Source organism: Baudoinia panamericana (genome assembly GCF_000338955.1).
Source record: "Baudoinia panamericana UAMH 10762 unplaced genomic scaffold BAUCOscaffold_6, whole genome shotgun sequence".
NCBI classification, from domain to species: domain Eukaryota; kingdom Fungi; phylum Ascomycota; class Dothideomycetes; order Mycosphaerellales; family Teratosphaeriaceae; genus Baudoinia; species Baudoinia panamericana.
In genome coordinates, this window is record NW_006911262.1 from 1446047 (window position 1) to 1466600 (window position 20554).

Below are 20554 nucleotides of genomic sequence, written 5' to 3' on the forward strand. Positions count from 1 at the left end.
CCATAACGCTTTCATCAACCCTACAATCACGAATCAGGTGACCCAGCGGCTCATCCAGCTCTTGACGTATTTCTCGATCAAACCTTCAGCGACTGGCTGCCTCACGGAACCCAGGAGAGGACAATCGCGGATCGTCTCAGTGGTCTCGAAGGTCAAGCCGGCTGCTCCTTGGTCATCATCGTCACTAGCTGGCGGTGTCGTGCCCATCTCACCATCCGCTCTCACTTTCGACGCAGACCCATACTTGCCACGCCAAAAGTCTAGGAGCTTGATACTCGGATTCTTCTGCGGGTCTTGCTCACTATTTGTAAGCCTCTGCAGCCACTCTTGAGGGCTGACAGTATCGAACGCCGGATACTGACCCTTCTCGGATACGGCACGCAAACAAGGTATCAGATCATCCTTCCAGCTGAATGTTTGCGGGTTTAGCACGTGATACACAAGCTCGACATCCCTCCTGTCGGCGGTGACAGCCTGGCCACGAGCTGCGGGCAGAGCGATGTCCACACAGGCTTGAGCGCAGACGTCTACCGGCAACCAGCTTGGTCTTTCATCAAGCGCCGGCAGAGCTCCGGTGGTCAACGCAGATCGAACCATAAGTGCAATAGCCTCCGTGTCGTTCCATATCCCGGTGTCACTGCCACCACTCAGCTGGCCAATGCGAAGGACGCGTGCTTCCATCCCAGTTTCGCGCATAGCATTTGAAGTGATGTGTTCCGAGACCATCTTAGACCGACCGTAGCCGGTCTTCTGCGCATGTCGAAGATTACAAATCAGTCTCTCTGGGATGACAGCCGGTTTCGGCGTGCTACTAGTGGTAGAAACGGAGCTGCAGAAATAGAAGCGAGCCGGCTGCTGTAGCCTCGAGCGCAGGCAGAAGTTGATGAGGTTGTTCGTGCCTCTGATATGCTGGTCTTCGAAAGATCGGACGCCGAGGTTGAAATTGACGGCCCAGGCGCTGTGAATGACACAAGTCACGTTCTCGAGTAGATACTCGAGGGTGTACGGACCCAGTCCGAGGTTGCTGTCACCGAAGTCGGAAGCGAGTATCCGCAATCTACCAAGATCTTCCACTGGCACGTCTATCTGTCGGTCGCGAAGGGCGGCAAGAACGCGCGTTGTTGCGGACTTCTGAGCGACATAGCCTTCACCAGGAGCTCGGACGAGGGCGCAGACTTCGGAGACCCCAGGATGTTTCAGCAGACTCGCGACAAGGTATGCACCTAGATTCCCTGTAGCACCTGTCACGAGAACGACCTCTTTCGCCGGCTGTGGAATATGAGGTGTCGGATGGTGATTCGCAAAAGTCGAATACTTCTTGATGAGCTCTTCCATAATTTCGACCTCGTCCTCATCAGCCTCGCCATCCGTCGATGCTCCAACTCGTAAAGCGTACAAATACCGCGCCAGAGCGGCTACGGTACCCTTCTCAAACACGATGTTTGCGCTCAACTTGTCACCATCTTCACCGAGATCCAGCTTTTGCTTCATCGTGCGCCAGATCCGCATTGTCTGCAGACTGTCAACACCTGCAGCGAAGATGTCGCTCTTGGAATCACTTAGCGGTATCCTCAAGTCCTGCTGGAAGCGCTCGAGTAACCATTGTTCCAGCTGAGGGACGTCCAGTGCGAGCCTCTTCTGCCCCTCCGACGTGGACTCGAGCCTGGCGTACGCTGCTTTGATGTCGGTATCGAACTGCTGGTACACTTGCGCACGGATGAAGGTGCCCTTGTCTGTTCTTGCATACTCGACCTCGGAACCCTGGATGATGACAAGGTCCTTCATGATGTGCGAGAAGCTCTCCGCCTTCGCGTTGGCTGCTTCGACAGCGGGCCACACAGCGTCCAGATACTCTCGGTCTGACATGGCAAGTCCGTGTTCCGTGGAGCGGAAGATCAGCACGCCAGGTACTGCTTGCTGGAAACCGAACACCACAGCCTCACGCACAATGTCTTCCTGCCTTATTCTGGACTCCATCGGAAGAGGCAGTACTTTCTCGCCCATCACCAGCGTGATCCGATCGTCGAGCCTCGACAGGTACTTGTAATAATTGTTCTTCGTGGAAGACGGATGCCGCGTGAACAGGTCAGCAGTACGGAAGCTGTTCTGCGGATTCTTATCGCTATATGGCGGCTTCGAGTTGCTGGGCCCTTTGGAAGGCAGACCTTCTAGGCCCACAGCTTCGAAGACTCCAGGCGCAATCTCATCCATCAAGGTGTGTTCAGCAACGGGTGACCACAGCCGCAGGTACGACCACTCGTTGTCTGTTGGCGGCATGCCGCGATAGGAGGTCATAAGCTGGCCGGTCTCCGTTGCGCCATAGTTCGCTACGAGGTTCACGCCTGCTGCGACAAGTCGATCGCCAAGGTCGTCAGGGCAGCCGGAGCCGTTGAAGAGCACGAGTTCTGTTGCCGCCAGAGCGCGCACCCCGGCTTCTGTCTCAGCCAGCAGCTTCAATACGTACGGCACAGCAATAACAAATTGCGGCTTCGCTGCCTGTACAGCCCGTAAAATGTTAGTAGTTGTCACCGGAAATGCATGGTTGGCAAGGTACATTGGTGCTTTGGCGTAGAAAGCACGACCGAACTCCATAAGGCCTCCGGAATGGAACAGTGGAGAGGCGGTAAAGGCGCGCAGGCCAAAGGATTTGCGGAAGTTTGCCAGACATTGCAAGTTGGAGAGGAAGATCGGCTTCGGGAACCCTGTTGAGCCGGATGAGTGAAGAATCCATGCTACCTGGCTGGCTCGTCGCTTCCTGTCTGTCTCCGACACGGCGACAGTACTCTTCGACTGCGTACATTCATACCAATGCCGTCGTAGGAGCACCGGACTACCTGAGCAGCCAGGCAGTTCGCCACCGATCTCCGGAATCATCCGTCCGAACGAGGGAGGGTGGATGACGACGCTGCATTCGCACATTCGCATGAGCCGAGCATAGGCTGGTGCAGTAAGCCTTGTAGAAAGGAATAAGCAGGCATAGCCTAGTCTGTTGAGTGCGAAGAAGGTCACGATGACTTCGAAGCTCGTCGGCGAGAGGATTGCTATGACTGGCGCTTTCTCAAGCGTAGAATCCTAAAGCCAACTCAGGTTACCGTCACACAACATTCCAAGTCATTCCCACTTACAGCTGGTTGAAGACCATGTTGACGGTAGTAGTCAACTGCAGCATCGGTGTATCGATCGAGCTGTGCCGCAGTATGCTCTTCGAAGTCGTCAACGTCGTGAGCAGGATAGCCGATCAATGGTTTCTGATCAGAGTCTGCTGCATGACTCTTGAGTAGGCCTTCGATCGTCCAGAACGTTTCTATGGACGGGTAGTGTGCATGGCTGAAGGCTGCAGGTTTGGGAGCGTCCTCATCCGCCACTGTTGGCAGGACAGTACGTGTCGGCAATGTGAGAGTAGCTGTTGAAGCCATTGTGATCGTGAGTCTTGAATGACAAGGGGGTCACTGGACTACCACACAGTGCAACTGTATTTATAGGAGCTTGAGGAGTATCTACGCTTCAATTGCCGGCGGATATATATCCGCGAAAGGTTTCAATAGCCGTGGTGGAAAATGATCCGCCCGACGTGCATTGTAAGGCACCTGCCTCAGACAGCCTTGCAGGTTCATCCATCAATGAGCGCAGGAGCAACGGCAAATCCGTCACGCGACAGTTTCCGGCTTGTGTCGGAGCTCCACTGTTACCAAATGCAAGCGGCGACTTACTGAGATACGAACACATTATCTAGTTAGTGACACAATGCTTCCTATCATGGTGCCTTATTGGTACTTCTTCGATCATGACGACCTTCAAGTATTCTCGGTGCAGCATCAAGCATCTCTCCTACGACTACGAGCTGGCTTGTCATCGTTGCAACGTCCACGGTCTTTGCGGCCTTTGCAACTTTCGACACAAGTACAAGCGCTATGCCAATAATACTCCCTCACCACGGTTTCTGCGGCCTCTGCGAAGTCCGTCGGTAGTGAAATCTTGTCCGTGCTGGAATATATCAGAGTGCAAGCATCGCTAGCAGTGGGCAATCATTCTCCCCATTACCCATCGTCTTCGACGCCTTGCCTTCGAACTGCTCCCAAATTTGGTTTTACCCTCGTTCAGTCCACATCGGAAAAGGAAGTCAATTTGGACACCGATGCCGACCTTTACAGATATCACACGGTTTTTGTCTTGCCAGGCGTTCGGCACCACCAGCGTGCCCCAACTTAACCTCGCAGGCAAAACGATTATCGTAACAGGCGCCAATACCGGCTTGGGCTTCGAGGCGGCGAAGCATCTGTATGTTCCTTGGCACAATGTATCTGTCGGTCCATTGCTGACACAACATCGGAGTAGTGCTCGTATGCAAGCCTCTCGACTTATCTTAGCCTGCCGTAACGTCAGGAAAGGCGAAGCGGCTAAGCTTGCCATCCTCAAGGACACCGCCTGCGGGAACCATACGTCCATTGAGATCTGGGAGGTAGATCTTGCCCGGTACGCCAGCGTCCTGGCCTTTGGGAAGCGTGTCAGGTCGGAGTTGAACAGGCTCGATGGCTTCATTGCCAATGCTGGGATCGAACCTTCAGAGTTCTCGCTTGCCGAAGGCCTAGAGCAGACGCTGACCGTCAACGTTATCTCGACCTACCTGTCTGCCATTGTTGTTCTGCCGAAGCTGAAAGAGACGGCAGAGAAGTATGGCGTAGACACCCGGCTGACGCTGGTGGGATCGCTGATTCATTACTTCGCACCGGACGATCAGCTCGATGTTACGACGGACCGAGACACATTCAGCGCACTCAGTGACTCGAAGACCGCGGACATGAAGTCGCGATACCCGCTCAGCAAGCTGATTGAGCATCTCATCTTCACGAATTTCGTACGGCAGGTCTCCACATCCGCCGGAACTCACCGAATCATCATCAATCTGGTCAATCCAGGCTGGTGCGCAAGCGAGCTCACTCGCTATAGATCCAAGGGCTTGGTAGAGCGGTTGATATTTTTTATGCTGGGCAGGACAACCGAGCAGGGCGCTCGGACGCTTGTCCACGGCGTGACGGCTCCAGGGCAAATGGACGGACAATATCTTTCTGAGTGTCAGGTCAAGCCACAGAGCGCGTTCATGAACAGCGACCGAGGCACGATGATTGCTCGGACACTGTGGGATGAGTTGGTGCGCCGTATCAAGCAGATCGACGTAGAAGCTGCAGGCTTCTTGTACTAAGTCGTAGGCTGAGACGCTTCATGCTTTTCAACGGGTTTCAGGATGGCAGTGTCCATTCCAGCCACGACACATCTTCATCCAGCTCCATCCCCGGGAGATAATCGTATGTAGTAAAGTCGATGTCCAGGAAGTCAAACGCACCGTCCACCATTTCGTGGTGTTCCTGACCAGTGCATGGTGACGCATCTCCAATTGCAGGCTTTGGCTGGCGGTCAAGTGCAGCACGTTGCGCCGCCGTTGTCATCCGAGCGTGGTCTTCGTCCACAGGCTTGTGATTGGGTCCACGACTACCGACACTCTCTGTCAGGGATGAGCTGCTGCGATCCTTGAGAGCCTCGCGTTCACGCTTGACCCTGCGTAACAATCGCGCAATTGGCTTCCAGAGCATACCAGATTCGATGTCATCTGCTGGCACCGCGTGCCGGCGGAAGACCCTGCAAGCCACCACAAAAGCATTCTCGCTTCCTGGCTGTCTCACATCACGGCATAGCTCTGCCAACACGACGGCAAGTGCGTACCACGGCGTCCATTCTTTCCACGCCCAAGGTGAGAGCGGGTCAGCATGCTCGAAAAGCTGCAGATGTCGCTCCAACACCGTAGTGGCGTTCTGCAGCACGTCAAAGTCGTCCCATGGTGGTACTGAGGTCAGGCTCCTCCGGTATGGCGGCCTTCGCAGTAGAAGATGCATGTTCGCAAGTATGATTTCTGCTGCTACTTTGGTAAGTATCGCTATAGGTGCGGTTAGCGTGTGGCTGGAAAGGTATTCCACTTGGATGCTTTGCTCGAAGTCTGAGACAAGCGCGACTCTACGACTCCATCCGCTCCAACCGTCCTGTGAATCAGTCACAACCTCACTCATCTGCTTCTGACATACCATAGCTTTGTAAGTCATGGAGGCGAACAACATGTCAGGTGCGGGTGTTGGTGGTGCTGATGGGTTAGCTGAAGAGGTTAAGACCTCATCGCCAATACTGAGCGGTGGCGGTCCAAGCGCAGTAGACATAACCAGTGCCGTAGAGCCTCGGTCCAGCATAGCTTGAGTATCAAGCAGACTCATGCCGTACCAGAGACGCCGGCGAGTCTCAAGAGTAAGCGCGGACATCGAACTGGGGTCCTCCCGTCCTAAGCCGAGCGCATCTGCGAGACGTACTGCCACAGCGAGCAGTGTCCAGCTCAGCGCGTGCTTCTTGGACGCCCTTAGCGCGTTCAGGTAGATGACGTATGCTTGAAGTCCTACAATGCTTGGAGCTTGCATAATCCTGGCGTCCGAGATAACCTTCTCAGTCGCACTGCAGTACGCATTCAGCATGGAAAGCCGAGGGTAGCCACAGACCTGCATGCACTCATTGTCGCTCAAAGCACAAACAGCCATGAAGTAGATTGCGGAAGCGAGCGCTTGTCCGGGTCCGACAGAGTCCAAGACAGCACTCTCTTGAACGGTAAGTAGCGCGGACGGCCAGTGGAGGATCTTGAAGACACTGTCCACTCGCGTACGGTAGATTGCACATAAGGTGCTTTCAAAGCCAGGGGCGATTTGTGGACCACCCAGACTCCGAGGGAGGGATAGTGCAGGAGGAAACTGAAAGTCACAGCGGCTACCGTTGCTTCTATCGTTCTGGTAACAGGAGCGATTACGCGGATCGTTGGGAGCCTCGTCTTCGGAGCCTTCCTCAAGAGTAGTACGTAAGCCCGCTACCTGTCAATCATTAGCTCAATACAGTCTTGGTGCACGTGCAGACGTGCCTCATCTGCTAGCGTAGTCCAGAAGATGGGAGCAACGAAGTCAGTAAGTTTACCAGCGGGTTGCTTCGATGGTGGATTTTCAGTCCTGAAGCTTGGGTGGCACTGAATCGGATCCGGTCCTCTAGCACTTGCTGCTTGCTTGAGCAACCGCTCGATGCGTACTACACGCTCCTCGAGTTCAACATTCTTGCTCTTAGTCTTGCCGCTTCGACCGCGCGGTAGACGCGAGCGCTGGACGGTGTGGCATCTCAGACCAGCACTTCTACAAGCCGAACAGCCGTCGGCTACCTTGTCGCACTTGACCTTGCGACTGCGGCACTCTTCGCAGCTCAGTAACGGCATGCTGGAGTGACGGAAGGCGAAGGTGTAGTCAACACGACAGACGAGGATGACAAATTACCCGAAGAGTGAGTGGCAGACACATGGCCCAGAGACCAATCTTTTACGGCAAGAGCTTCCATGTCTCTTATTATGCATGTGGTATGGGATCGAAGGCGTGTAAGCCCGGATCAAGGAGCTCTCGGAAGACTCCGTTCACGTGACATTTGCGCGCAAGCGTTGGCTACACTGTGGCTTAGCGCTGTTGCACTTCCATTCGTGTTGGTCTTTTTAAGTCACACACATAAACAAGTAACCGTCTCACCGACCACGTACTTTACGACGATTGCTACCACGATGGCCGCTGTGGAGAAGCCAGTATCCTTTGATGCGCACGGGGTATCACCTGCGCACCTTGCCGCGATACCAAAACAGAAGGCACAGCACATCAACATTCTACTCACCTCTTTCGCCGGCCTGGGATTACCACGAACACTAGCACTTCCTATCGCCGCCAGCACACCCATCAGCGATGTCGTCAAGACGATCCTGGCCCGCCTACCTACCTTCGACCACCCACTAGTCATCACCACTACCTCCAACAAGCAGCTCCTCGCTTCCGACACCGCACCAGTCTCCTCACTGTTGTCAGATAACACAGACTCCTTCTTGCCATGCAGATTGAGCGCCCGACTGTGCGGCGGCAAAGGCGGCTTCGGCTCTCAGCTCCGTGCCGCAGGTGGCCGCATGAGTAGCCGCAAGAACCGCAACGGACAACAAGCCAACCCTAATGGCTCGAACCGAAACCTCGACGGTCGCCGCCTGCGGACAGTGGATGAGGCCAAGCGGCTCGCAGATTATCTGGCCATCAAGCCGGAAATGGAGAAGCGGGAGAAGGAAGAACGGAAGCAGCGGTGGGAGGCTGTTGTCGCCGCAGCGGAGAAGAGGGAGGGGGAGATCAAGTCCGGCAAAAGTGGAGCTAATCAAGGCAGGCTGGATGCGGAGTATGTCGAGGGCAAGGAGATGGCGGAGGAGAAGACGAGGGAGGCTGTGCTGAAGGCTATGAGGGAGGGTAATATGGAGCTGGAAAGGACGGGTTCGGAAAGCTCGGCTGCGGACGAAGAAGAAAGCGACGATGCGGAGATGGGTGGTGAGTCTTCGGGCTCGGATGAGCAAGGTCAGGTGTCAAAGCAAGGCGCTAGTGGTCCAACCTTCTTTGGCTGGGATGAAGATGATGACGATGAGGAGGACGACCTACAACCAGAGGCGGGCAGCGGAGCTGCTCCTCAGCCTGCATCGTTATCAGCGCAATTCGCAGGCAAAGGGAAAGGAAGAGCGACCTGAAACGGGCTTGCACAACTAGCGTATTTGCAAGACCGGCAGGCAGTCATTTCCCGCCCTGGACTCCATGATCTCGAATAGAGCGAAGAGGCAGCGTTCTCGGAGACTGTGTAACAGCCGGGTCAGTAGCAAGAAGATCACAGGTCGTGACGACGAGCGTAGTGCGCATCAGTCTCCATTCAGAAGCGCAAGACTCACTGCACCTGTGAGGCACTCTCACTCAACGCTTAACAGGCCGTAAACGGCAGTATAACGGCCCTTTCTCCCACAGAATCAAGATCTTCATGTCAGTCCAGTCACGACTTCCCTCACAAAGCTCCAGATCAAAGTGCCAAAGTACTTTGGACAGTATGATGCGGATTTCGTGATATGCCATGCTACAGATTAAGTCAGTCAATCAGTTGCACGAGTCAAGTATTGCAGAACGGAGCTGCATATCTTACTTCTTCCCGAGACATGCTCTTGGGCCGACCGAGAAAGGCTGCAATGCGTGTTTCTTGTCGTTGTCGAAGTCGGTGGACTCTGGCAGCCATCGCTCGGGAATGAAAGAACAAGGCTCGCGGAAGTTGTTGGGGGTGCGGTAAGCGGCGAGGTGGGTGACATAGATTTGGCTCTGGCTTCAGTGTAAGCGAACTCAAGCATGAAACAAGCTCTCCACTGTCACTTACTCCGGCTGGTATGTGATGTCCGTCAATCACTGCACCTCCAGGTGGCACAACCCTTGGCAATCCATTCGGCACAGGCGGGAACATCCGCAGTCCTTCCTCAACACACGCATTGAGATACTTCAGCCCTTGCAGACGCTCGATGGTGATCTCTTCTTCGTTCGCGAACTCGGAGCGGATCTCAGCCAACAGCCTGGCCAGCTTGTCCGGATTCATTAGCAGATAATATGTCAATCCACTCAGCAGAGTAGCCGTCGTCTCTGTCCCTGCAGTCATAAAGATACTCGAGTTAGCGTACATCTCCTCCCTACTTAAGCCGCCATCATGACCCTCCCTCTCCAACACCAAGCCCCAGATGTCAGGCCTGCTGTCCTTCTTCTCCAGCCGGCGGTCAACACGCGCATGGGAGAAGGCGTGATGCATCTTCCCTTGTTCACGAACCCGGTTGGGTACTAATTTCAATAGCCATTTCTCCAGCGCGGGGTGGTAGTGGCGAATACTGTGCAGGATCGTGCCGTACCGAACCTGGGCGAAGATGGCGGAGACCCAAGGGTGATAGTCTGTGTTCTCGAGCATGTCCAGCGGTTCGCCGAAGGTTAGGTCGCCCATGATGTCGAAGGTCGTGAAGTTGTACATCTTGACCATGTCGATCTTCTCGTCTGGATTGGCCGTGATGCGCTGCTGTAGCTTCGCAACGAGCTTGTCCACGTACGTCAAGAAAAGCGGCTCCTGCAGCTTCAGTGCCCGGTCCGAGAAAGCGTTGGCAAAGATACGCCGTTGTCGCGCATGGCCCTCGAAATTGGCGTTGATGATGCTTGGGTCCCGAGGACCAGGCGCGAGGTAGAAGGCTGGGTCTTTGGCGAGGGTGGACTCGCCGGCCTTTTTGTGGCCGTGGATGTCTTTGAAGGCATCTGCGCCGTTGAAGGAGAGCTCGTTGGGGCTGATGCGGACGACTTCGCCGTACTTTGAATGCAGGTCGACGGTCCAGAAGATGAGGTTGCCTTGGAGGTTTCTGGTGATCTTGGGCAGGCAGCTGGCTGCTGCGAGCTTGGGACCTGGGAATTTGTGGAGAGGGTGGAGGAAGAGGTTATATATGTAGATCGCGAGTTGGTAAATAAGCAGTAAGATTATGATCACAAGTAGGAAGCCGCCTAGACTGGCAGGGAGGAGTGGTGATAAGATATGGGATACAGCGATCTGTGCCATGGCGAGTCTGAACGACGGCAAAGGTGAAGGGCCGGTTGCTGTCACTGTACGCTTGCAATACTGTTGCCTTACCGTTCGTTTGCGACTGTTCGCATCTGTCCGAATGCTCTTCGTACCCAGGTTGTACTTGGGTACATGTACGTACCTGTACCGGCCTTGTCGCCTCGTGGCGTGCCTTACAGGCGGCAACTGTCAGTCGGCAATTGCCCGAACCACGCGGACGCCACATCACCGTGCGGCTCATTTTAAGCTTCAAGTTGTCAGGCACACGAGCAAGAGGACGGCTCGAAGGAGCAGCGATAAAGCACCTTTGTTCGGCGTCGCTGCCATTAGTGGATGCTCTGCGCGGTCACGCTTGTAGGTGTGAGATACTGCGAGGATCTAGAAGGGAAGGCAGAAGCGTTGAGCAAACCAAGTTTGAATGTGCATGGCCCACCGCAACAGCCGGCGCAAGTGACGCAGGCGGAAGGCTTGCCCGCATGCCCGCGGTTTTTCTAGTGTGGCTGCACCTTTGGGCGGTGGGTTGCTGCTGCATGTTGATCCAGGAACAGGCGAAAGAGCCTCACATCCCGCCGCCGCCTCCTTCCATCTGCTCTGCTCTTGTGCTTGGAGTCGTTTGCTTGTAGATCTAGTAAACATAGATCTCCTGATCGCTCGCATCTTACACAACCCCCATATCGCCCTTGTACCTGTTTTGCTGCTTGTACACGTCGACAAGCATTGTACACTTCCTTCGTTTGCCTTTAACGCCCACCGCATCCACACCGTCTCTCACGTGGCCACCACACTCCACCCATACACCACTCTCACAACACCACAAGCTAGGCCGCGGACTCAGTGATCACAGACAGAGAGCGGTGTCCGGCAACACTCTTGACCGGACCAGGCCGGCAAGATGGTCCTCATTGACGACAAGGATGTGCTCAGTCCAGAGGAGTCGCGCTTGAGAGAAGACCGGCAACGCACAAAGTACTGGAAGAAGTGGGGTCCATATGTGGCAGAGCGACAATGGGCGACAGTCCGTGAGGACTACTCGTGAGCATTCACCCACCTCTGCCATTTGTATCATACCTTCCACTGACCACTTCTGCTAGCGCCGACGGCAATGCCTGGGCCGACTTCACCTACGACATGGCTCGCAGTCGCGCCTTCCGCTGGGGCGAGGACGGCATTGCTGGCGTCTCTGACACTCACGGCCGCATGAACATTGCCTTCGCCTTCTGGAACGAGAAAGAGTGAGTCTGCGCTCTCGCCGCAAGAAGCACCCGACCATACTGACTATGGACAGTGGTCACCTCAAGGAGCGTTTGTTCGGTCTGTCAAACCCGCAAGGTGTGCACGGCGAGTCGATCAAGGAGGCCCACTTTCACCTCGACAACACGCCCACCCATTCCTACATGAAGTTCCTTTACAAGCTACCCCAAAAGGCTTTCCCGTATGAGGACATCATTGAAGAGAACGCTCGTCGATCAAAGCAGGAGCGAGAGTACAACCTCGTCGATACCGGCATCTTCAACGACAATCGGTATTGGGACTGCTTCATTGAGACCGCGAAGGAAGGCGACAACCCAGATGAGCTACTGTTCCGTGTGACGGCCTACAACCGTGGTCCGGATCATGCCAAGCTGCACATCCTCCCGCATGTGTGGTTCAGGAATACCTGGGCTTGGGGCTACGATGACTATAAGCCCAGCGTCAAGCAGATCGACGCGCTGCAGTGCGAGATTGACCACCGCGAGCTCGGTAAGCACTACTTCCAGTGCTCGCCCTCGCCGAATAGTTGCGGCGGCCAGGACGACGTGGAGCCCGAGTTCCTCTTCACGGACAACGACACCAACGAGATGGAGCTATGGGGCGCAAAGTCCAACAAGACACAATATGTCAAGGACGCCTTCCACAAGCGAGTTGTCAAAGGCGACAAGAAGGCCGTCAACCCGAAGAAGACCGGCACGAAGAGCTGCGCTTGGTTCGCTTTCAACCAGGGCGAGGGTGTCGCGCCCGGCGAGTGCGCTGTCATCCGCTTCCGCATCTCAAACACGCGCAACGATAGCTATCTCGACGAGGAGCAGTTCGACGACGTAATGGACCAGCGTATCGCCGAAGCGGACGAGTTCTACTTCAAGATTAACCCGATGCCGATGGCCGACGACCTGCGCAACATCCAGCGCCAAGCCTTTTCCGGCATGCTCTGGTGTAAACAGTACTACCACTTCATCTGGGATCAGTGGGCCAACGGTGACCCAGGCATGCCACCACCGCCACCAGAACGGAAAGCGATCCGCAACTCTCAATGGAAGCACATGCACCTTGACGATATTCTCTCGATGCCCGACTCCTGGGAGTACCCATTCTTCGCCGCCTGGGACTCAGCTTTCCACTGCATCCCCATTGCAATCATCGACCCGGACTTCGCCAAAAAGCAACTTGATCTCTTCACTCGCGAGTGGTACATGCACCCCAACGGCCAGCTACCGGCCTACGAGTGGAACTTTAGCGACGTCAATCCTCCCGTCCACGCCTGGTCGACGTTCCGGACATTCAAGATCGAGCGCAAGATGTACGGTCGTGAGGACCTCGACTTCCTTGAGCGCGTCTTCCAAAAACTACTAATGAACTTCACCTGGTGGTGTAACCGCAAGGACACCGACGGGAAAAACGTCTTCGAAGGCGGCTTCCTCGGACTGGACAACATTGGCCTCTTCAACCGCTCCGACCCACTGCCTACGGGCGGCACGCTCGAGCAAGCCGACGCCACCGGCTGGATGGCCTTCTACGCTCTGAGCATGCTCAACATTGCCCTTGAGCTCGCCAAGCACCGCCGCATCTACGAAGACATCGCCTCCAAGTTCTTCGAACACTTCATCCTCATCTCCGACGCCATGCAATACCGCAAAGGCAGCGAAGCCAAGTCGCTATGGAATGAAGAGGACGGCTTCTACTACGACGCCATCACTTGGGGCCACGGGTGGACGCACCAGATGCCTATCCGGTCGCTGGTGGGTCTGATCCCGATGTATGCGACGCTCACGCTTGAGCCGCAGGTCATTAACCGTTTCCCGGCCTTCAAGAAGCACGTGGAGTGGTTCATCCAGAACAAGCATGATGTGGCCGACCGAAATCTGGCGAGTATGAAGCGACGCGGGAAAGATTCGAGGTTACTGTTGTCGCTTGTCAATGAGGACAGGCTAAGGTCGATTTTGAAGTATATGTTGGATGAGACGGAGTTCCTGAGCGATTACGGCATCCGATCATTGTCGAAGTACCACAAGGACCATCCTGTCTCCATGGAGGTCAATGGGCAGAACTACTCGGTCAGCTACGTTCCTGGCGACTCGGACAGCGGCCTCTTCGGCGGCAACAGCAACTGGCGCGGTCCCATCTGGATTGCGGTCAACTTCCTGTTGATCGAGTCGCTTCTGCGCTTCTACATGTTCTACGGCAATACGTTCAAAGTCGAGTGTCCGACCGGTTCCGGCGACGAGATGCATCTGGGTCATGTGGCGGAGGAGCTCCAGCATCGGCTGCAGCATCTCATGGCGATCAACAATGAAGGTCGTCGCGCCATACACGATGGTAACGAGATGCTCGATCATGACGCGAATTGGAAGGACCATCTTTGGTTCTACGAATTCTTCGATGGCGATACGGGACGCGGGCTTGGTGCTAGTCATCAGTGCGGTTGGACGGGTCTGATGGCGAAGATGATCCACGATACTGGGTAAGTTCCCCTTCCTCACTCACGTCCGCTACATATCGCGATGTATCTAACGTTACAAACAGCGTCAACTGCCGCCTCCCCCAAACCCCACGCACGCCCACCCAAGCCGCCTCTCACTACTTCGACGACACCTTCAGCCGCCAACGCCGCGCCTCCCTCGGCGGCGCCAACCGCAACCGCCCCGGCCCCGCACGCTCCATGACCCGCACGCGCTCCATCGGCGCTAGAAGCGACTGGGGCGGCAGCACCAACGGAGAAGCGACCTCGCAGAACGGCGACGATGACGGAGCCAGTACGAATGGTGTCCCCACGCCGGCCCGGACTTGGTCGATCTACAAGGAGGATGATGCAACGAGTGCTGGCGACCATCATGCGAACCATGTGCACGACGACCCGGATGATCCGATTAACAAGTTTGTGCAGGATCAGCTGCAGAGGATCAAGAGTGAGGAGGGCAGGGAGTATTCGGAGGAGTTGGCTGCGCAGAATGATGGGGCTGGGGATGAGTTGTGAGTCAGCGTGTCTACTGTGCGTGAGTGAGTACGTGAGGCGCGCTGTATATGATATCTATCGCGGCTTTGGTGGATCCTGTGGACAATTACTCCTGATGGGGTTGAGGAAGACATCTGGTACCTCGGTGCATAGACTGCAGGAGCATGAGCACATGTTCCGAAGTGTGAAGCAGATTACTGCTGGGGATCATGGGCACCTAGAGCATAGAAAACTTGTAGATACCTAGAAAGTTGTTCAGATACTAAGCTCGAGCTTTGAGTGCTATCACGTAACTTAGTGTGACCGCGGAGGCCGGCCATAGTACTTCGTATTACAGTATAGTATATGCAGCCTAGTGTGTCCGACCACTCGTCCTTTTGATGCAGCTTTGCCGAAACTCCAGAACTCCAGCGTACCGGGTATTTGCACTCCCACAACGCCACTGCCAGTTCCGCTCTCCAAATCTGGTCAAGGTAAAGCCTCAGGCCAACTTACAAGATACAACCAGGAGGTCATCCAGCATCCCGCTCTTCACCTACAAGACAGTGATAAGAATGTCGTGCGCCCTCAGTGAAAATCGGCTTGTACGCTACCGTACTTCACACCGTCCACGCGCAACTCAAACACAAGGTTGGCACTTTCAATCTTCATGTGCAGCTCGAAGTCCAGGTTGTCGAACTCGATGCCTTTAGTTGTCGTCAAGCGCGTGAACAGGCTTCGCGGCACCGAGTTAAGGTCAGTAGTCAGCGTGCAGACCTTGACTAACGCCTTGCCGAACGCGTCGGGCGCGGTCTCGGTTTCGCAACCGATGAGGTCGTCTTCCACGATGAGAGACTGACCGGGTCGGAAGTTGCGAGTGTAGTGGAAGGAGATGGGTTGGTCGGCGGAGATGGGCGTGCCCTGCTGGTGTCAATAAATGCAGAAGAGAGTTAGGATGTGAAGATAACCGACCTTGGCGATATGCCACTGCATCCGATCGCTAACCATCCACCTCTCCCAGAGCGGACTCCAGTACCGGTCCTCGACCGGATGCTTCTTTTCATCGAACACTGTGGCATAGCTGGTACCGTAGTGCCACCGGCTTCGCCGCTTATCAACTACGCTACCTTCTATGCCTCGTAGGACCGCTCCTCTGACCACCGCAGTCCAGGCATGCATGGGCTGCAGCACCTCAACACTGTGCTGGGCGGCGGCCGCAACCGCATGCGTTGGCTGCTCGGTATACGGCGGCGGAGGCACGGAGTTGAAATGCTGCTTTAGCCGCGTGTACAAGTAGTTCGACTGGCCAAAGCCTCCGACGAGAACAATGCCGGATACGACGCCATCCTTGGACTTGATCGCCTGCACTTGGCCATCGACCAGCTCCAGCACTTGTCGAATCACGGGCTCGAAGATGTCCTTTACCTGCTGTGCGCTCATGATCAGGAACCCAGAGTCCAGACCAGCTTCCTCGTCATCCGGTAAGCCAGGAAACGGCACGTTGACCTCGCTATGCTCTTCCTCATTGAAGTTGCGCTTGACGAACTCTTCAAAGTACCGCAGACCCATCTGCCAAGTCTTCGGCTTGCGCTCCCGCATGTTGTCGTACCTTTCTGCGCCAATTCGCTCTCTGACATGGTCTTCGAAGCGGTAGTTGAGGAACGCAGACCCGCAGAGACCGCCTGTACCGACCGCGCTCTCTTCCACACGCAATGGATTCAGCTGCGTGACCTTGTACGCTATCAGGTCGACCGTACCACCGCCGGCATCACAAACAACAAAGTTGTCGCCAATCTTCAGTCCACTCGGCTGAATGTTCTTCAGAGTGTACACTGCCGCAGCTTCCGGCTCGCTAATCAGCTTCAACTCATGCCTACTGCCCATACCGGCTCTTTCTGCCGCTTGCAGCGTGGCATTCTTCGCAGCGTCCGACCACACGGCCGGTACTGTCAGGACAAACTCGATCTTGGTTGTGCTAACAAAGCTCTCGCCGTACCTCCTGTTCAAGGTCTCCATCGTATGCTCGTAGATCTTCGTTAAGTAATCGGACACCGCGTCCATGACCGTCTTGTCGCATTTTCGTAGTTGAGCCGCCGTATCCAAGGGCGAGACAAAGTGCGGCAGTTTCTGATTGCGGTCGAGGAAGAGCTTGATGCATCGCAGTCGCGACTCCTCGGGCTTGAACTGGAAGCCCCATCGTATCGTCTTCGCTGCGGTTGAGCCGTCTGACGGTCCTTCTAATGGCGATACAGGACTCGGTTCTGTTGGCGGAGCAGCATCGAAATACGCTATCTCGGTGGGGACTTTGTCGGATGTGATGCCGTTGCCTCCAGGCCAAGTCTTGATTATGTCGATATCGTCTGGGGTTGCACTGTATGCAGCAGCGACACCACTGTATGTTGTACCGAAGTCAACGCCAACGATCAATCTGTCTTGCGGTGGAGCTGCGTCGTTTGCATCGTTGATGTCCGCGTGCGCAGGGTGCACCCCGTTCGTTGTATAGCCATTAGTAGTGGTTGTTCCGTTCATTGTTGGCGCTCCGTTGCTCCCAATTGCATTATGATTAGGTTGATTGACGGTCATACTTGAAGCTCACTAAGCGACTACTTCAGGATGTCGACACGAAAGTCGTGATATTACGATGTAAGACCAACAGTCGAGATTACCGTACCGGGTTCTACGCCACGATGTCAGGAGGAACGTTGCACCAAAACGTCCTATTTCACGGGCTGGGGATAGGGGACGTTTGAAGTAGTCTTCGACTCTCGTCGTGATCGTCCCGACAGCAACATTGTTGCCGGACGTGCATCTGTCGTAGCATCTGGACTTTCTCCAACTCTCCGCCTTGGCTGTAACTCTCACCCCTTTGCCGATGCCATTCGAAGCAACAAACAACGGCATGATCAGCGTCATGCAAGCTCGGAGAAAGCTTTAGGCTAGCGGTCCATCTAGCGGAGCATGCAGGGCAGGGATCTTACTTCCCAGCGGCCCACCTCCAAATTAGACATCCTGGGGGCCGTTAAGGTCAAGCTTAACCCACCATCCTACAGCCTCGCAGGAGATTGATGACGGCGGTCAGCACCGCCATGCTCACTGCGCATGGTCGAGGATGCCGAGATATACTGGCTATGACACTGCAGCAGCGCGCAGAACCGGTCTGGCGTGTAAGTGGCCAAGCGGGAGATCGTCTCGTCCCGCACTTCTGCTATCGGGCATTTTCAATGGAAACAAGGTTACCAAGCACGAGCGTGCATCGGACTTTGAAGCGGAGCCGGGCTTATGCGACTGGAGGGGCGCTACGAGCCTTGGCCCAATATTGCTCATGCTGCGTAGCAGGTAGCGAGCGATGGATCTAACGGTGATGTAAGCTGACCCAGCCAATACCTATTGCGGTACGATACGCCTCTTCGGATGTTCGCCAGGCTGGCATGGTGGAGGATCTCTCAACCCTGGCCGGCCTTGCCGGCGCGAGCGATAAACCTGCTGCGCTTGCCCATGTTTATTCCGCTGGTGAGCCTGCCTTGTCTCGATACCAACATACACTAGGCAGCCAGACTCAGCAGGAAGTTGAGCATACGGGCGCCCGGTCGCCACTATTAGTATTGTTATACAGTGACATGGCGGGCAAGACGAGGAACCGGCTGAGTACTAGCCCTGTGAAAGCTTTCCGTTATGAAGACGCTTCGAATGGCGAGTTGCCAACGCTTGTCGGGTCAATCAAGGCTCCTGGGTTACCGGCTATTAAGAGCACTTTGAAGGAACCCAGAGAGACTTCGCCGGTATCGCCGACCGCCATAGACGGCTCGACGTCGAACGGTAGCCTGCGCAGTTCGAATTCGAAAATTGCTAGTTTGCGAGCTGCCTTCGAGCGGAATGCGAGTCCAAATCGAAAGCGCTTCTCCGTCAGCACCCATGGCGGTAATGACAAGCGGTTTTCAGTAAGCACTTATGGCGGCAACGAACGGCGCTTCTCAAGCACAGAGCGCTTCACTGGCAAGATCAGCCCAGACCACAGCGTCAAAGTCAGCTCAGAACGGAACAGCAAAATCAGCTCAGAGCAGAACGGCAAGGTCACGCCGGAACACAACGCAGAGCACGAGAAGGAAATTGCCCGCTTGCGGGAGGAACTGCAGCAGGAGAAGGAGCTGCGCCGGGTGTGGGAGGAGCGATGCGCCTTGCTCGAGCAGTACGAGGCGAAGTGTGATATGCTCGAGCAAGAAGTCGAGATGATGCAGGAGCGCATGATCATGCAAGCCAACGGCATGCTCAAAGAAGATCACTCACCGGCCTCACGGCGCATGTCCGTCGACGTGAGTGGAGGCGTTGCGAAACGGTACTCGGATGAAGTCGTCCTGCTTCAACGTCAACTGGCAGATCTCAAGCAGACCATTGCCATGTCCACGCGAATGGAAGGCCAAGTGACCGACTCTGTCTTCGCGCAGGAAATGAGCGTGCTGCACCACGAACTCCAGAATTGGATCGTGAACAACTTCCGACGCGCCAGGACGGACATTGGCACGGAACAGTTGTGCGCGAAGCTTGACCATTGCGCCGAAAAGGCCAAATTGCGCCACCTGCGACCAATGTTCGAGACGTTCACGCCGTCGGCCAAGCTCGCTATCTACCAAGCAACGGCCGTGTGCTTGTTGATGGAGATCTTTGACAACGTCTCATTGTACGGTCTGCCGGAGAATCTGCCGTGGCGCCGACCGCTGCGCGAAGCCGTCGACGCGATCGAGAATGTACTGACGCCGATGGCGCACAACCGCCTTCGCGCAACGACACTCGATGTCATTCGACAGAGCGAAGACATGGCAAGCTACACAGCGCCGGCGGTCAAGATCATGGCGGAGCGCATCTGCGGCACCCTCACCGAGCTGACGGACATTGAACAGACGGAGGCGAGACTGTACGGTCTGATGAACATTGTCAAGCGTGCTATCGAGCTGCAGCACATGTTCCGCGTGCAGCGGGCAAGGTTCCAATTCGACTTGCCATCGCCTGGCGAAGACTTCCACCACCAGGTCATGGAGAACATCGCGGTTGACGTCGAGGCACCGCCTGGCATCGAACCGATCATACGTTGCGCGACCTTCCCATCCGTCATCAAGGTCGGCGATGAGTATGGCGACAACATGCACTTCACTAACGTCATCATCAAAGCGAAGATCCTGTGCTGCTAACTTGGAAGCATGCTATCCTCAGAGTGTGTGTTCTCTCTGCCGCAGCAGGCCGCGCTTTGCAGCGGAGTCCGGCGTGCCTGGCGCACGACGTGACTGCTGGCTGAGCCACGCCTGGAGGCCATGGCTGGGATCCTCAACGGTCTGCACGCGCTGCTCCTGCTCTTTGTCAGATGGTCGTCGGCTACAAACGACCTCACCATTCACGAGCCGCTTCTCCCATTGCACATCTCTGCTCAGCATAGCGTCGCGTCGCTGCAACGCTGCTTCTGGGCTTGAGCTTCCGTCTGGGCTATTGGTAGTCTCTGCAAAGTCGCGGGTTTTCACTGGCCCTTCGTCTCTGGAAGGCACGACAGAGCTGTCCACGGGCGAGGCTGGCTCGTCTTCTGGAGTCTTGACTTTATGCAAGCGCAGTCGGTGAACTTGGCTTTCGAGTTCTTTAAAGGAGCCAGTAAAGACACGATCCACCTCACTGGCACTGCTCTTGCGACGTACACCCATGGCGGCCTTCGAGTTACGTGGGTGGTGGCGAGTAGTCACCGCTCGATCAATGGGAGCTGTGGGTCCGTACTGTATGTTCGCGACCGTAGCGCTACGGAAGTGATTACGCTGGACGAGCTGGTCCTTCACGACGCTGAATGACTCGTTGACCGTGGACGTGTCTCGCTTGGATAACAATTCAGGACCGGCAGGCGCAGCTGCCGGTGCCCTT

General features: G+C 55.5%; 8 protein-coding genes across 8 annotated transcripts; 4 read left to right on the forward strand and 4 right to left on the reverse strand.

Moving 5' to 3' along the window:
• Window positions 1–8: 8 nt before the first annotated feature.
• BAUCODRAFT_491648 (uncharacterized protein) lies at window positions 9–3616 on the reverse strand. Its single transcript, XM_007678519.1, has 3 exons — window positions 3126–3616; window positions 363–3072; window positions 9–293 (listed from the first exon to the last, which is right to left on the reverse strand). Exons 1-3 carry the CDS (start codon window positions 3414–3416, stop codon window positions 34–36), a joined length of 3261 nt encoding a protein of 1086 aa, XP_007676709.1. The 5' UTR covers window positions 3417–3616; the 3' UTR covers window positions 9–33.
• A 315-nt stretch (window positions 3617–3931) lies between these two features.
• Window positions 3932–5219, forward strand: BAUCODRAFT_491665 (uncharacterized protein). The gene is made up of 2 exons (XM_007678520.1): window positions 3932–4278; window positions 4336–5219. Exons 1-2 carry the CDS (start codon window positions 4136–4138, stop codon window positions 5198–5200), a joined length of 1008 nt encoding a protein of 335 aa, XP_007676710.1. The 5' UTR covers window positions 3932–4135; the 3' UTR covers window positions 5201–5219.
• Window positions 5220–5237: 18 nt separating this feature from the next.
• Window positions 5238–7285, reverse strand: BAUCODRAFT_122802 (uncharacterized protein; the record flags this gene model as incomplete). Its single annotated transcript, XM_007678521.1, has 2 exons — window positions 5238–6896; window positions 6944–7285. The coding sequence occupies 2 exons, from the start codon at window positions 7283–7285 to the stop codon at window positions 5238–5240; spliced, it is 2001 nt and encodes a 666-aa protein (XP_007676711.1).
• Window positions 7286–7618: 333 nt separating this feature from the next.
• Window positions 7619–8605, forward strand: BAUCODRAFT_122803 (uncharacterized protein; the record flags this gene model as incomplete). The annotated part of the gene is made up of 1 exon (XM_007678522.1): window positions 7619–8605. The coding sequence occupies one exon, from the start codon at window positions 7619–7621 to the stop codon at window positions 8603–8605; it is 987 nt and encodes a 328-aa protein (XP_007676712.1).
• A 304-nt stretch (window positions 8606–8909) lies between these two features.
• On the reverse strand, window positions 8910–10775 carry BAUCODRAFT_34244 (uncharacterized protein). Its single transcript, XM_007678004.1, has 2 exons — window positions 9046–10775; window positions 8910–8979 (listed from the first exon to the last, which is right to left on the reverse strand). Exons 1-2 carry the CDS (start codon window positions 10471–10473, stop codon window positions 8926–8928), a joined length of 1482 nt encoding a protein of 493 aa, XP_007676194.1. The 5' UTR covers window positions 10474–10775; the 3' UTR covers window positions 8910–8925.
• A 593-nt stretch (window positions 10776–11368) lies between these two features.
• Window positions 11369–14704, forward strand: BAUCODRAFT_148394 (uncharacterized protein; the record flags this gene model as incomplete). Its single annotated transcript, XM_007678523.1, has 4 exons — window positions 11369–11508; window positions 11568–11708; window positions 11762–14191; window positions 14254–14704. 4 exons carry the CDS (start codon window positions 11369–11371, stop codon window positions 14702–14704), a joined length of 3162 nt encoding a protein of 1053 aa, XP_007676713.1.
• A 546-nt stretch (window positions 14705–15250) lies between these two features.
• Window positions 15251–17191, reverse strand: BAUCODRAFT_70194 (uncharacterized protein; the record flags this gene model as incomplete). The annotated part of the gene is made up of 2 exons (XM_007678105.1): window positions 15251–15583; window positions 15635–17191. 2 exons carry the CDS (start codon window positions 17189–17191, stop codon window positions 15251–15253), a joined length of 1890 nt encoding a protein of 629 aa, XP_007676295.1.
• Window positions 17192–18279: 1088 nt separating this feature from the next.
• On the forward strand, window positions 18280–19845 carry BAUCODRAFT_70092 (uncharacterized protein; the record flags this gene model as incomplete). Its single annotated transcript, XM_007678093.1, has 2 exons — window positions 18280–18593; window positions 18666–19845. The coding sequence occupies 2 exons, from the start codon at window positions 18280–18282 to the stop codon at window positions 19843–19845; spliced, it is 1494 nt and encodes a 497-aa protein (XP_007676283.1).
• Window positions 19846–20554: the final 709 nt, after the last annotated feature.